The following is a 15,410-nucleotide window of genomic DNA, read 5'->3' as shown; positions in this document are numbered from 1 at the left end:
GACATCATCAGATGGTCAACACCGAATCAGATTGATTATATTCTTTGCAGCCAAAAATGGAGCTCTGTACAGTAGTAAAAATAAGACCAGGAGCTGACTGTGGCTCAGATCATGGACTCCTTAATGCCAAATTCAGACTTAAATTGAAGAAAGTAGGGAAAACCACTAGACCATTCAGGTACGACCGAAATCAAATCCCTTACAATTGTACAGTAGAAGTGACAGATAGATTCAAGGGATTAGATCTGACAGACAGTGCCTGAAGAACTATGGACAGAAGTTTGTGACACTGTATAGGAGGCAGTGATCAAGACCATCCCCAAGGAAAAAAAATGCAAACAGGCAAAATGGTTGTCTGAGGAGGACTTACAAATAGCTGAGAAAAGAAGAGAAGTGAAAGGCAAAGGAGAAAAGGAAAGATATACCCATTTGAATGCAGAGTTCCAAAGAATATCGAAGAAGAGTGAAGTCGCTCAGTCGTGTCCGACTCTTCACGACCCCATGGACTCTAGCCCACCAGGCTCCTCCGTCCATGGGATTCTCCTGGCAAGAATACTGGAGTGGGTTGCCATTTCCTTCTCCAGGGGATCTTCCAACCCAGGGATTGAACCCAGGTATCCCAGATTGCAGGCAGATGCTTTAACCTCTGAGCCACCAGTTCAGATTCCAAAGAATAGCAAGGAGAGATAAGAAAGCCTTCCTCAGTGATCAATGCAAAGAAATAGAGGAAAACAATAGAATGGGAAAGACTAGAGATGTCTTCAAGAAAATTAGAGATACCAAGGGAACATTTCATGCAAAGATGGGCACAATAAAGGACAGAAATGGCATAGACCTAACAGAAGAAGAAGGTATTAAGAAAAGGTGGCAAGAATGCACGAAAGAACTATCTTAAAAAATCTTCATGACCCAGATAACCACAATGGTGTGATCATTCACCTAGAAATGATATTACCCAAAATAAGATTAAAAATACTTTATGATTCCACTTATATGTAGCTCAAAAACAGGCAAAACTAATCTCTCATGATAAGCGTCAGGATCTGGACTACTTTTGGGGAAAGGTAAAGATGAGAAGAGCATGAAGTTTGTTGTTAATCTTCATCTTGGTGGACACCAACATGTTCCATTGATGAAAATTCCTTCAACTGTGCACTTTCACTGTTTTGCAGTTTTGTGTATGTATGGTTGACATGTTAAATGAAGGGAGCTCAAACCATTGCTCTATGACAACCTAGAGGGGTGGGAGGTGGGAGGGAGGTTCAAGAGGGAGGGGATAGATGTATACCTATGGCTGACTTATGCTGATGTTTGGCAGAAACCAGCACAATATTGTAAAGCAATTATCTTCCAAGTAAAAATAAATAAATTTTAAAAATAAAGAAAAAATTACTTAATAAAAGATTTTCCCTCTTTACCTACACCCCAAAGTCCCTCTTGGTTTTCTTATATTTATTTATTCAGTTTTAATTATTTTTGGCTGTGCTGGATCTTCATTTTTGCTTGTGAGCCTTCTCTAGTCGGGGTCGGGGCTACCCTCTAGTTGCCTAGTCCTTCTAGTACTGGGGGCTACTCTCTAGTTGTGGTGCACAGGCCTCTTATTGCGGTAGCTTTTCCTGCCGTAGAGCACAGGCTCTGGAGTTGCAGGCTCAGTAGTTGTGGCATACGGCCTTAGTTGCCCCTTGGCATGTGGGATCTTCCAGGACCAGGAATTCAACCTGTGTCCCCTGCATTGGAGAAGGAGAAGGCAATGGCACCCCACTCCAGTACTCTTGCCTGGAGAATCCCATGGGCGGAGGAGCCTGGTGGGCTGCAGTCCATGGGGTCGCTGAGGGTCAGCCACGACTGAGCAACTTCACTTTCACTTTTCACTTTCATGCATTGGAGAAGGAAATGGCAACCCACTCCAGTGTTCTTGCCTGGAGAATCCCAGGGACGGGGGAGCCTGGTGGGCTGCTGTTTATGGGGTCACACAGAGTTGGACACGACTGAAGTGACTTAGCAGCCCCTGCATTGGCAGGCAGATTCTTTACTAGTGGACCACCAAGGAAGTCCCTGTGTGTCTATCTTACATACAGTAGTGTGTACCTCTTAATCCCAAACTCCAAATTTATCCCTCCACTCTTCCTCTTTGGGAACCACAAGTTTGTTTTTTGTGAGATGACCCTCATTCTTATCTTCCTCTTCCACATATAGTTCACTTGTCAATCCCAGGAAGACCTACCGGCCTCCACATCATGTTAAATAAAAAATAAAAATCAGGTTAAGAGGATTTTATTTAACATTTCCCTATTTGGGGACCTTGAGGTTGTTTCTAGCTGTTCACTGTAATAATGAGAGTTCTTCGGGTTTCCTCGTGTACCTGGTTATTTCCTAAGTGTAAAATCCTAGAAAACACAGAGTTGAGTCAAAGGGTTTACACTTTTAAAGACTAATTTCACAGGTATTGCCACACTTCTCTTCAGAAATATTACACAAGGGCACGCCCAGCAGCTGTATGTTTCTCAGCACTGGGGCCAAAGCTGGGTGTTGTTCTTTTTTTCTACCTTTGCCAACTGATAGATGATAAATGGTCTCTCTCTGCTGTTTCAATTTGTATTTCTTCGAGGTTGATGGGTGTGGTAGATTGATAATGGCTCACTCCCAAAGATATGTCTATGTACTAATCTCTGTAACCTGTGAATGTGACCTTATAAGGAAATGGGGTCTTTGCAGGTGTGATTAAGTTAAGGGTTTGTTTTTGTTTGTTTGTTTGTTTTAGTTAAGGATCTTGATGGGGAGATTAATCAAGATGATCTGAGTGGGCCCTAAATGACATCACAGCGTCCTTTCTTGTAAGAAGGAAGCAGAGAATGAGATTTGACAATGACAAATGAGAAGGCAACGTGACCACAGAGGCAGAAACTGGAGTGATGAGATGGCAAGAGTGCCAGCAGCTACCAGAAGCTGGAAGAGGCAAGGAGTACCTTGTTCCCGGAGCTTCAGAGGGAATGTGATCCTGCCAACACCTTGATTTTAATTTAGTGCAACTCATTTTGGACTTCCGACATGGAGAACTGTGAGAAAATATATTTCTGGTGTTTTAAGCCAACAAGTTTGCAATGACTTGTTATAGCAACCATGAGAAACTGATGCAATGGGTTTTTCATCTATTTCTGGACCACATGAAAAACCTTCTGACTTTTAAAAACTTGTAAAAATGAAATATCATACAGTAATATGAACTGTATAATTCTATTTCCATGAGAGTAAACATATACAGTATGTTTGTGTATGTGTTTGCATGCGTACATAACTGCTTAAGAAATTATCTGGGAGAATATACACCAAACTAGTAACAATGATTAACTGCAGGGAAGTGTACGAAGGAGGGAAAGAGTAATTTTGACTTTAAAAAAGTTTTTTAATGTTATTTATTTAGTTTTGGCTGCGCTGGGTATTCATTGCTGCTCAGGTTTTTCTCTAGTTGCAATGAGCAGAGGGTACTCTCGAGCTGAGGTGTGTGGGCTTCTCACTGTGATGGTTTCTCTTGTTGCAGAGCACAGGCTTTAGGCCCACTGACTTTAGCAGTTACAGCTCTTGGGTTCTAGAGCTCCAGCTCAGTAGTTGTGGCCCACCAGCTTAGTTGCTCCTAGGCATGTGAGATCTTCCCCAAACAGGGATCAAACCCATATCTCCTCATTGGCAGTGGGACTCTTAAATACTCACCAGGGAAGTCTGAAGTCTCACATTTTACTCAAGACACCGCTCATAGATGTAGCCCTATTGTTTGAAGAAGCTTTATCAGACTATATTTATATATTGTGTGAAAATATAGATAAGTTATATCTGCTTGCTGTATATAATATGTAGAAAGCAGAAAACAAAACTGTCCCTCTCCTCTCTCTTATCCCCTTTCCCAGAAATATTTATTGATAATAATCTGGTGTGCATCTTCTCACACTTTTTTCTATGAATAAACAAATGCCTGTATGTCATTTTTCAAGAAGAAAAATGAAGAGAGGGTACCATATACATTTTTACTTAAGGGTGTTTCTTCACAATCATTCCTGCATCCTTACCTGCTTCATTCTCCAGAGCTGGTTGTTGCACGGACTTTCACTGTAATAAAGACCCAGAACTCTTTATAAACCTCCCTCATGGTTTCAACTTCCCAGGTGGCACAGTGATAAAGAATCTACCTATTAACGCAGGAGATACAGGAGAGGCCGGTTGGATCCCTCGGTCAGGAAGATCCCCTGGGGTAGGAAATGGCAACCCATTCCAGGATTCTTGTCTGGGAAATCCCACGGACAGAGGAACCTACTGTCCTTGGGGTCGCAAAGAGTGGGACAGGATTGAGCGATTAAACACACACACACACACACAGCTGCTTGGAACTTTCTTTTATCTGTGACTTTGACCATATGCGTACACGTCGCTGGAGAAAACGCCTCTCAGTCGTCTTTAAAATTGTTTTAAGTATTCCCATTCTGCCTTTTAAAACAGATGCTCTCACCAATAGTTCCCTACTGCGGAAGACACAAGATTCACTTTTTCAAACTTTGCCGAACTGGGTGGAGAGACGATACTTGATACGGCATCTGGCATTTCTTTGGCATGAGGCCGGCTGGGCATTTATCATTCGATCACTGGCTCCCACGGCAGCTTCGTGAACGCTTCAGAGATCACTGGGTCATTTTCCTTCGCAACGAATCAAATCCGAAGTCTTTCTGAACCCAGCACCGCAAGTTACTCGATTAAGCACCCGGTCCGGAACTATGGGGCGAAGGTGATTTTGGGGATTTCAGCCTGGGTGACTCTGGACACCTGAACAAAGCTGAAAACCTGAACTGGGGCGGGGTGGGGGTCGCGTTGGAACCCCACAGGAAGAAGAGGAGCGGGAGGCCGCCGGACATATTCCGGGGTGCGGTACGTTTCTCTAATCCTCTACCCTAGGCAGGCGAGGGAGAACAAGCCGGGAGGGATCCAGCGCTTCGAGGACTCCGGGCACCGAAGGTCCCGGCGCGTCTGCGGGTCCGAAGCTTTCCCGCAGGGGGCAGTGCCGCCCGCTAGCGCGCGGATCCGGTGGGAGGGGGTGTGGAGCTGCTGCGGAGTTCTGGGGGTTATCGGGAAGAAAGTTAGGGGATGCCTAGGGGTGGGGGTGGGACCCGAGCGGTCGGCCCAGAGCCGGGCGCGGGCAGGGGGTGCTGGATGGGGCTCGGGGAAGGGGTCTGGGTGAGTCTGGGGGCCAGGCCGTGCGCGCACTGCAGGGAGGCACAGCCCGGGAAGGTGTGAGCGAGCGGAGTGCGAGTGTGAGGGCGAGTGTGTGCGCGCCGGGGCTCTCCGCGTTCCGCGAGGCGCGCGGGTGTCAGCTTGCAGCCGGGGCTCCTCCCTCCGGCCCCCCTGCCCCGCGCTCCGGTCCCTCCTTCCTTCCCCGCTCGCCCCTCCCCGGCGGGCCAGGCGCTGGGACGCCCCGGCGGAGCAAGCGGCAGCGGCAGCAGCGAGTTAGGGAGCCCCGGGCTCCGCGCTGCCCTAGGGGCCCGAGCCGAGCCGCCCCCGCCCCCGTCCGGTCGCGCCGGCCCCGCTTCCCTCCGGGCCACGCCCTGTCAAAACTTTGTTGCTGCGGCCGCCGGGGCGGCGAGCGGAGCAGGCCGGCGAACGGGAGGGAGGGAGGGGCGGGCGCCGGGCCGGGCCGGGCGCGGGCGGCGAGGGGCTCGGAGAGCGGCGGCCCCGGCCCGCGGCCCCACCATGCCCCAGCTCGGCGGCGGCGGCGGCGGCGGCTCGGGAGGCGGCAGCGGCGGCTCGGGCGCCGGGGCAGCAGGCGGAGGGGACGACCTCGGGGCCAACGACGAGCTGATCCCCTTCCAGGACGAGGGAGGCGAGGAGCAGGAGCCGAGCAGCGACAGCGCGTCGGCGCAGCGGGACCTGGACGAAGTCAAGTCGTCCCTGGTCAACGAGTCGGAGAACCAGAGCAGCAGCTCGGACTCGGAGGTAAGGAAGCCCCCGCGGCCGACCCCGGGGACCCCGGCCCGGCGCCCGCTCACCCGCCCTCGCCTTTGTGTCTCCTTCGCAGGCGGAGAGGCGCCCGCAGCCCGCCCGGGACGCTTTCCAGAAGCCACGGGACTATTTTGCCGAAGGTACGTGCGGGTCCGGGCTGTCGCCGGCTCCCGGCCCCGCAGCGCTCGGCGCCTCGGCTCGGGTCGCCCTCGGTTCCCCTCGCCCCGGTGGCCGTGCCCCTGTTTTTCGCCCCGGTCGGCCTCAGCCGTCCTGGGGCGCGCGTGGGGGGCGCTCGGATTCCCGGTCCCCACCCCGGGACCCCTTACCAAGGCGGTGTCCCGAGGGCCCCGGCCTCAACCCCGCTTTGGTTTTACCGGCAGTGAGAAGGCCCCAGGACGGCGCGTTCTTTAAGGGGCCCCCCTACCCTGGCTACCCATTCCTGATGATCCCGGACCTGAGTAGCCCGTACCTCCCCAACGGACCCCTGTCTCCCGGAGGAGCGCGCACGGTGAGTGCCCGTCCCGCCGCGCCCGGGCGCGCGGGCGGTCGGGGCTCAAGAGATGCGCCCCCGGGCTCGGCGACGGGGTGGGGGATGGGGCCGTCCCGGGAAGATCCCGGGCAGAACTTGCTTACGGAGCTGAACCACTCCGGCAGTCGAGGGTTAGGCTGCGCTGGGAGTGCCTGGAACATTCCCTTATATTCTCCCCTTTGGCTGGGGAACAGCTTCGGGGTCTACTTCTGGCGTTCTCCTTGGTGTTCGGAGTTCTTTGCTCGCGCTAGCGAAAAACTTGGATTTGTGCCGGTTGGGCGGGAGTGTATGTTGAGCGGGGCGTGGAGGGGGGAGGTGGTCTTGCTTTCTTCCTGGAAATCGGTCCGCTTTCCCTGGCAGTTGGGCAGTGGGGCCGGGGGAGGTGGGTTGGCGACGCTGCCCCGCGACTCCAGCTTCGCTGGGCAGCTAGAAGTCGGTTTCTAAGAAACCTAGTATTCGTGGCGGGTTATTCACACGCAAACATACACACCCCCCTCCCCACCCCCATCCCTCGCGCCTGGGGCCTCAACTTTTCTGTAGAGCTCTGGATTTTAAACTCGCCGAGATGATTTCGAGGGCGAATCGAGGCATTCTTCAAGTTGAGGAACTTGGCTTTTTCCCCCTTTGTTGCCGGCTTTTCTCATTTAAAGCGAGCGCTGCGACACTTTAAACCTGTTAATGGGCGCGCATTGTGTGCTGCGCGCTGGCATTTAGAGCGGTGATTAAGCAAATTGACCGGGCCCCAGACGACGTGCAAACGAGGGCGGATTCCTTCGCCCCCTCGCAGGCTCTAACTCCCGCCCCCCGCGTCGCGAGGGCTGCAGCCCCTTGGGCTGGCCGGGTTTTGTGTGTGTGCCCTGAGCTGCCACCCCACCCGAGGGCCTCCAGCCCAGGTGCTAGGTCCGCTGGCAGATCTTGGGTGAACGCCTACCTACTATGTGCCAGGCTCTTGCGCGCTGCTTGGGCGCCTCGCACAGCACAGTGGTTCTCTTTGCTTCCTGCCCGGTTTCCCAGCGCCTACCAGTTAGTGCTTGATTCGGGGTGGGAGGTGTTTGGCTCCTTAAGACTGGCCGGACAAACTCACTTTATGCTCAAGCTGTCCTTCAATGACGATCACAATTAAAGGGCTGCCTGGGAAACGCTGGTGCTGAATGGACCGTCCCTGCTGTCATGGTCCGGCGGTCCGTGGAGAGCGGAGACGTGTGCGGAGGTTCAGAGGGGTCGCTCGGCAGGCCCTTGGGGCGTGCAAGTGGAGGCTGAGGACTCTGACCAACCGAAAGCGGAGTGGAGCCACACAGCTTCCCCTTTCAAGCAGGGAAGACCCTGCCTCCCTGGCCCTGCCTTGGAGCATCCTGGGACCTCCCAAATACAAGTCTTGACTGTGAGCTGAAACGGGGCATCTGGTTGTTGCTTTTTCTCATTCATATAAAAAGAAAGAAGGTGTGAGTAAAAGTTGAGCAAAACAAGCCTTTGTTTAGGTTTTCACAGATTCTCGTCGGTGTCCGCAGATATAATTCAGTTCTGAAGGTTTTAGTAGGGTTTCTGTAACTGTGTATGAGGTCACACTACCACAGTCCCTTTTCTCCCTTTTACCTTTAGATGTTTGGGAAAAGGAGTTTGGCATTTCTGTGACTCAGCACCGATCCAGATCCATGTCCTGATGCAGATAAAGTCACCAGAAATGCTCCAAATATCACCAGTTATTTGACTGGATCTGGCTCTTTCTTCCCCCTTTCTCACTGCATGCTAAGTAGCTTCATTCGTGTCTCTCTGCCATGGACTGTAGCCCGACAGGCTCCTCTGTCCGTGGGATTCTCCAGGCAGGAATACTGGAGTGGGTTTCTGGTGACAGAATGGTGTCAGCTCACTGTCTTCCTATGCTGCCCGTCCCCTCCCCCTCAAGAGCCCAAGTGGGACAGATTTTGTTTGCGTCCGTCCCCTCCTTCCTGCTACCATCTTTTACCACTCTTTTTTCTTTTTACCATCTTACGTCTTTTACTAAGAGCTCCCAAAGCCTGCTTTTTTTTGGTCCTGGGGCTTTCTGATTACTGTATCCAGACTTGCATGGGACTTTTGGAGTCCTTCTTGGAGGAAGGTGAACTTTCCCCTCTACATGCTTTTGACTTTTCCTACTCGTCCCTTCAGCTGTTCCTTGCCTGAGCCCATGTTGCCATCCTGCTTTTTCAGCCTCCAAGAACACTCACCCTCTCCCTGTTACCCTTCTTAGGAGACTTGGTATGTCTCATCTCCCTCTTCTGTTTCTATCTTGCCTCCCCGGTGAATTGCCCTTTCAGAAGTAAGTTCAATGCCTCCATCAATTCTGTGCCCTTTATGTGTCTGTCATTGGGCTTTGACCTGCCTGGTTATAGAGTTCATTGAAGTTTCCTGCGTTTATATCAGCTCAGTAGAACCTGCTAATTTGATCCTATCTTTGGGCATCAGTGACTGTTAGTTAAGCACTGGATTGTCTGGACTCTAAGATTGAGATGATGCTTTTCTGCTGAATGATTATATTAATGAAATTAATGTGATTCTAACTGTAGGCAAATTATGGGTGCAGACAAAGTGGCCCTCTGTGGGGATCCCTGCCTGGTAAAATGTTTAAGGTGGATTTTGGGAGGAAAGTAGGGGGAGGAAGGTGGCTGAAGGGTGAGAGGAGTGGTGCCTGGAATGTGTGACCTGTTCTCTGGTCTTTTTTGGTTTCACCTCCAAATTTCACAACCCTGGGCTGGCTGCTCTAAGGTCTATAAGTGGTATAAAACCAGGCAACCTCAGTTCTCTTCTGCTTGGAAATACCAAACCAGAGGCAAAAATGAGATTTGGCTGGAGTGTTTTCAGGGTATTAATTGACCCTAGGAATGGCAAATAGCAGGGTTGCAGAACCCTCGCCCACTGGCAAAATTCCTTCCGGGACGACTGGGGGCCAGCCAGTCCTCCAATCTGGCTGTCTCCTCCCCACCCGCTGTTACCTTTGCCCTCCACTCTGGCTTGGCTGGGAAGTGGCCTCTTCCTGAGCCTCTTTAGAGAAGAGGTCCCCTTAACCTGGGGCGTGTGCCAAGCCTCTGAGCCGTGATTCATTCTCCTCTGGAACCCCGGGGGACCCTGTGGCCTGTGAAGAGAGGGCTAACTGCCGCAAACCACCTTTCACTCCTTCCAAGAGTCACCCAAAATTATACGTTCATTCATGAAAAGACTTCACCAGTTTACTAAACCACCTCAGTGCTGTTGACTAGAATTTTGCTAGGAAAATGTAAGTCAACACAGAAGAAAGCAGATGTCAAAAATAGTCTGACAAGTCAGAACCAAAGAGAAAACGCGGAGTGTGGTTCAGCGAGTGAGCTACAAAGTGATAGGAGTTTTGAGTGTGACCATAGTGTGAGTGCTCATGACATTTGTTTGGGAAAAGAATGGTGGCAGGTAGAATCGCTGAGGAAATCGATAGTTTGGGGTCCTCTTTACAAATTTTAGAACTACTGTTGTGCAGCTCAAGCTCCAAGTTATTCCTACTTATTCATACAGGCCATCACAACTCAAATTTCTGTATGCAATTCCTCTGTCTTCTAAACGTGGGCCCATTTTTTAAGTCCTTTGCATCCCATGGGCAGTCTTGCTGATGTCTGACACAGAGAAACTGAAGCAGAAATCTTTGTGTATGTATAGCGAAGTTTTCTGGGGTTTTTCTGGAGTTGTATGTAAAAGCCCAGTCAAACTTTTTCTTTTGCAAGATCAGTATAAAAGATCAGTATAAACATGCTGCTTTTGGGAAAGTTCTTTTAAGTCATTTCATCTAAATATAACTTCTGTTCCATTTTTTTCTAAATATAACTCAGGGTTTAATGAGGGCTTTTCACATGGAATGAGCATTTATGAGGGCCCTGTCTGCGTTGCTGAAGTTTTGGCACTTAGATTGCTGGGGTGATAGTTGGTGACAGACTCTGCGGAGGGACTCAGACTTGTCAGTCCCTTTTCTTTGAGCAGGTGGATCCGGCAGGCAATACCTGCTTGCTCTGTTATAATTTTGGAAAGTTTTAGGTTGGTTTCATTCTTCATTGATCTCACTTCTAGGGAATCTTGAGGAGAAAGTAGGTTAGTGCCTGTACACACACATATCTAACCTACAACGCAAAGTGTCCCAGGCTTTACAGTGATGTGCAGAGTTACCCCAAAAATTGTGGCATAAAAAAGGAATTTAAATGATTATCTCATTGGAAAATGCATTATGCAAAGATCCTACTTATATTCCAAGTTAGAGTCCATTTTTACTGGCTAAGCTGGGGAAATTCAGACTGGCATCCTTAAGATAAGGTCGTAACTCCTCGACTTCATCTGATATTTATTGAGGACTTATCATGGACAATGACTAAGGGTCTGTGAGAGTTAGCATGAATTAGAACCAACTTTGCCCTGAAGGACTTAAAAAGTGAGTTAGGAAGAAGTCATGTTAGTACAGACCATTAGGAATGTTCTTGTGAAGAGTCAAGATAGTTCAGAGGAAAATTTGAAGAATAAAAAGAGTTGAAAAATTGTTTGGGGCTGGCATGGTCAAGAAAAGCAGGTAAAGGAAATTGTTTTAAATTGGTCCCTGTCACTCACCATTCTTTAGTTCCAAGTAGTTCTTGCTGAGGGACTTCCCTGGTAATCCAGGGGTTAAGACTTCACCTTCCACTGCAGAGGTCATGGGTTTGATCCCTGGTTAGGAAGCTAAGATCCCATATGCCTCCTGGCCAAAATACCCCAAAAGATAAAAACAAGCAATATTGTAGCAAAGGAATTCTTGTTGACAATAAAAAACTTAAGAGTAGTAAGGTGGTTAGAATAAAAAGTGGAAGTTCTGCACCTATGTCTTGAGGTAGAAGACAGCACGGGAGAGCACAGGCATGGAGGAAGGGGAAGGTCAGGGCATTTGGGCAATGCAAGTTCTTCCATTGGTCTGGAAAGATAAAGGGCCAGACCTTGAAAGCCAGTGAAGGAATCTGGTCTTATTTAAGAGGCAGCAGAGAACCATCCAATGAAGAAGGCAATGGCAACACACTCCAGTACCCTTGCCTGGAAAATCCCATGGACGGAGGAGCCTGGTAGGCTGCCGTCTATGGGGTCGCACAGAGTCGGACACGACTGAAGCGACTTAGCAGCAGCAGCGGCAGAGAACCATCCAAAGTTCTGCTGGGAGGCAGTGTGACTTGTACTTGTGCTTAGAAGGATAATAGTGATTGTGGGGAGAGGGCCTGGGAGGAGCTAGAATGCTTGGGACACTCGGGAGTCTAGGGGTGAGGTGAAAGGGGCTTAGAATATTTGAATGGGAAGGAAGGGTAGGATGTGGGAGACTGGTATGGTTGCTTGAATTGGTGCTTGGAGAGATGGTAGGTGGAAGGATGGAAAGGAAGGGAGAAAGGGAGAGAGGGAGGGAGGGAGGGGGTGGCTGATGTCACAGGTAATTGCTAATGTCTGAGCCTGGATGACCTGGGGGGTGACTTGGAGCAGGTGGGGCCCTGCTCTGCCATCTTTGCCTCCCCAGTGCTGGACGGATGCTTATCGTGAACTGTGTGAGCAATGAAGGCCCACACGAGTTTATCAGAGGCTCTCACTTGGAGGAACTGCTTAATCTCATTGGTGGCGCCTTGAGTTTGAGGGGATATTAAGGGAATAGCTGAAACTGAAGCAATAGGATGATGCAAGGAGCAGGAGAAGAAAGGAAGGGAATATCAGAGCAGAGCAGTCACTGAGGAAGAATGGAAAGGAGCCCTTGCCAAGAAGGGAGTAGAGCTTAGGTGCTGTGATGGCACAGAAGCTGGAGGGCAGAGAGAGGGGAGGGGGGTATCCTCAGGGTCAGATGCCACAGAGAGAGGTGATGAGAGGACTGAGAAGTCAAAAGGAGCTTTAGGAAGTCACTAATCAGGAAGTAACTGGTGCCCACAGAGAGCAGTATTCAGGTGTGTGGTGATGAGGTAGGGGACTTCCAGGGTCCAGGGGTTAAGAATCCGCCTGCCGATGCAAGGGACATGGGTTCGATCCCTAGTCCAGGAGAGATTCCACATACCAAGGAACAACTAAGCCCACTGTGCCGCAGGTACTGAAGCCCGTACACCTAGAGCCTGTGCTGCACAGCAAGAGAGGCCACTGCAATGAGAAGCCTGTGCACCGCAATTGGAGAGTGGCCCCGCTTGGTGCAACTAGAGAAAGGCCGAGTGCAGCAGGGAAGACCCAGCGCAGGCAAAATAGAGAAGTTAAAAAAAAAAAAAGGTCGGTAGTCAGGGATAGATACTAGCTTCAGGCTTCTCAGTCAGGCGTCCAGGTGCTATCACCAGGACTGGTCCTGCAGTGTGGCCCATCGCTCAGCCAGAACCCACACCAGACTCTACACACATACACACACACACGAGCAGCCTTCTACCCTATACATTTCACTTCTGGTCTACCATAACCTGGATGGTGTTGGAAAACCAGACCCTGGACAGATGTGCTGTGGAAGATAGAGGGGAAGAGCTGCAGGCTGTGGAGAATCCTTGCAGGATGCTGGAGAAGGGAACTTGTTGGTACAGGGTACGGTGGAGGGTGAATGGGAGAGAAGAGGAGGAAAAGATGAGACTGAGAACTTTGAGAAGAAGGCAGTTCTCTTCCTTCATAGATGGAGGCTGCTGTGCACCTTCGTCTACCAAACAGTAGGCGTTGTCCTCCTGACTTGGCAGGCGAGCCCAAGAGTTGAAGAGGATGTAGAAAAATGCAGAGGTGGAGTTGCAGAAATTGAGGACGGAGTGCATTGGTTGGCTAGATGGCTTTGAGATTCTCAGAAAAACCAAGGGCAGGTTGGCTGGGGTTTTTGTTGGCAGTAGGCAAACCACAGGCGCTTTCCCTGTACCCAGTTATAAAGCCAAACTTGTTGGGAACCTTTTAGCTACATGTTAATAATGAAATGTTTGTGCATTGATTGAAAGATATGACACACACTTGGGTAATTTTTCCTTTTTTTATTGTCTGGAGCTGGCTGACTTTGATGGGGGATAGAGGTGGGGGACCAAAACCCAACTCATTTGCAGTCAGGGCCAGATGTTGGGACGTGATAAGTAATTGGGGATGGGAAAGGACTGACCGCATAAAAGCTTGTAGAAAATTGCCCCATGTTGGCTAATCTAATAATGTATTTTTAGAGGGGTTTTTATATGTTCCATGTTTTATTGTCTTCTCCCTGGATTGGATTAAGGGAGCAATGAAATAATTGCAGTTTCCAAAACCTTGGCATTTGGGAATGAGGGAACATGGGGAAGGTAAAGGGGCCTTGCCTTTTCCTCCATACTGTGTGTGCTGCCCAGGGAACATCTCTGGGGTACCGGGCAACTTCTTTCTGACATGCTCTGAGTTTTCCCTCAATTTTTCAAGCACCTTTAAGGTTCTAAAGGCTTTAGGTTCAGAATCCTAAATCTTTTCTTATCATTATGCATATTGTTCAGTCACTAAGTCATGTCTGACTCTTTGTGCCCCTATGGACTACAGCACACCAGGCTTTCCTGTCCTCCACTGTCTCCCCGAGTTTGTTCAGACTCATATTCATTGAGTCAGTGATGCCATCCAACCATCTCACCCTCTGTGATCGCCTTCTCCTGCCTTCAGTCTTTCCCAGCATCAGGGTCTTTTCCAGTGAGTCAGTTCTTCACATCAGGTGGTCAAATTATCGGAGCTTCAACTTCAGCATCAGTCCTTCCAATGAATATTCAGGGTTGATTTTCTTTGGGATTGACTGGTTTGATCTCCTTGTATAACCTACAGATTTTCAGGGGGAAAAATTACCTTTTAGTTTAGAAATACACTTCAAAATTGGAAAATTAAATGATAAAAATGTTTCCCTGAATATGGCCCTTTTCATGAGTTTTTGTGGAAGAAGTAAGGGATGAGACCCAGTCACCTGGAGTCCTCAGGACAGGAAATGAAGTCACAGGCACACTTTCAAACCATGCTAGCAGTTTAGAAATCTATTGAAAGTGAAAGTTGCTCTGACTCTTTGCAGCCCCATGGATTATACAATCCGTGGAATTCTCCAGGCCAGAATACTGGAATGGGTAGCTGGTCCCTTCTCCAGAGGATCTTCCCAATCCAGGGATCGAACTGGTGTCTCCTGCATTGCAGGTGGATTCTTTACCAACTGAGCTTCCAGGGAAGCCCCTTAGAAATCTATTGGGTTGGCCAAAAAAATCTTTTGGGTTTTTCTGTAATATTGTACAGAAAAAGCCAAACAAACTTTTTGGTCAACCCAGTGTTTCATCCAAAAGGAGGAACAAAGCTCCAAGTTTTCATCTCAGTTGAAGAAAATAAATATAAAATAAGTGTAAACAAAAAATTCAGAGAAGAAGAAACGTTGAATGTCTACTAAATTTGTGAATAGTTAAAAAAAAACACCATTTTTTGGCCACCAGATTAACAAAGGTTTTGTCTTACTAAGACTGTTAAATGGCAAATGTGTGGTGAAGTGGGTGTTCTTAGTTGCTGTTCTTGAAGGCTGTTGACAGCCCACCCACCAGGAAAGCACTTGGCAATGGTTGCTAAAACTTGAACACTTGTCACTGCTTCTGACCTGCTAAGAAATAAATACTTGCTATTGTCATTTTGCTGCTGGGCAGACAGACTTGTAGAGGTCAAGTATCTTGCTAAGGTCACACAACTGGTCATTGACAGCGCAAAGATTTGAAATTGGTTGAGTGCAAAGTCTGGGTCTTCCCATTCCACCCTTGTGACTTTCTACGCATGCCTGATGCCACTAGCTCCTCCCCCTCTTGGAAGAAGGGCAGGTGACCTTTGTCTCTCTGTTCAGGAATCTGTGAGTTATCAGTTTGAGTGGAGGGCAGGTAGGTTTGTTCCAATTTGGACCTGAGAAGATAGCTTCCCAAATAAATAGTTGTATAAGTGAGTGAGC

At 49.2% G+C, this 15,410-nt stretch overlaps 1 protein-coding gene across 1 annotated transcript in view; it reads left to right on the top strand.

The window, feature by feature from the left end:
- Positions 1-5,730: 5,730 nt before the first annotated feature.
- Positions 5,731-15,410, top strand: part of TCF7L1 (transcription factor 7 like 1) — a 191,422-nt gene continuing 181,742 nt past the window's right edge. Inside the window, exons 1-3 of the mRNA XM_052649258.1 lie at positions 5,731-5,973; positions 6,056-6,119; positions 6,360-6,487. Of these exons, the coding sequence (XP_052505218.1) occupies positions 5,731-5,973; positions 6,056-6,119; positions 6,360-6,487 (435 nt within the window). The remainder of the gene's footprint in view (positions 5,974-6,055; positions 6,120-6,359; positions 6,488-15,410) is intronic.

The sequence above is a fragment of the Budorcas taxicolor genome, chromosome 11, assembly GCF_023091745.1.
Source record: "Budorcas taxicolor isolate Tak-1 chromosome 11, Takin1.1, whole genome shotgun sequence".
NCBI lineage: Eukaryota > Metazoa > Chordata > Mammalia > Artiodactyla > Bovidae > Budorcas > Budorcas taxicolor.
Note: the sequence above shows the minus strand (reverse complement) of the source record. Positions and strands in the feature narration are given on the sequence as shown.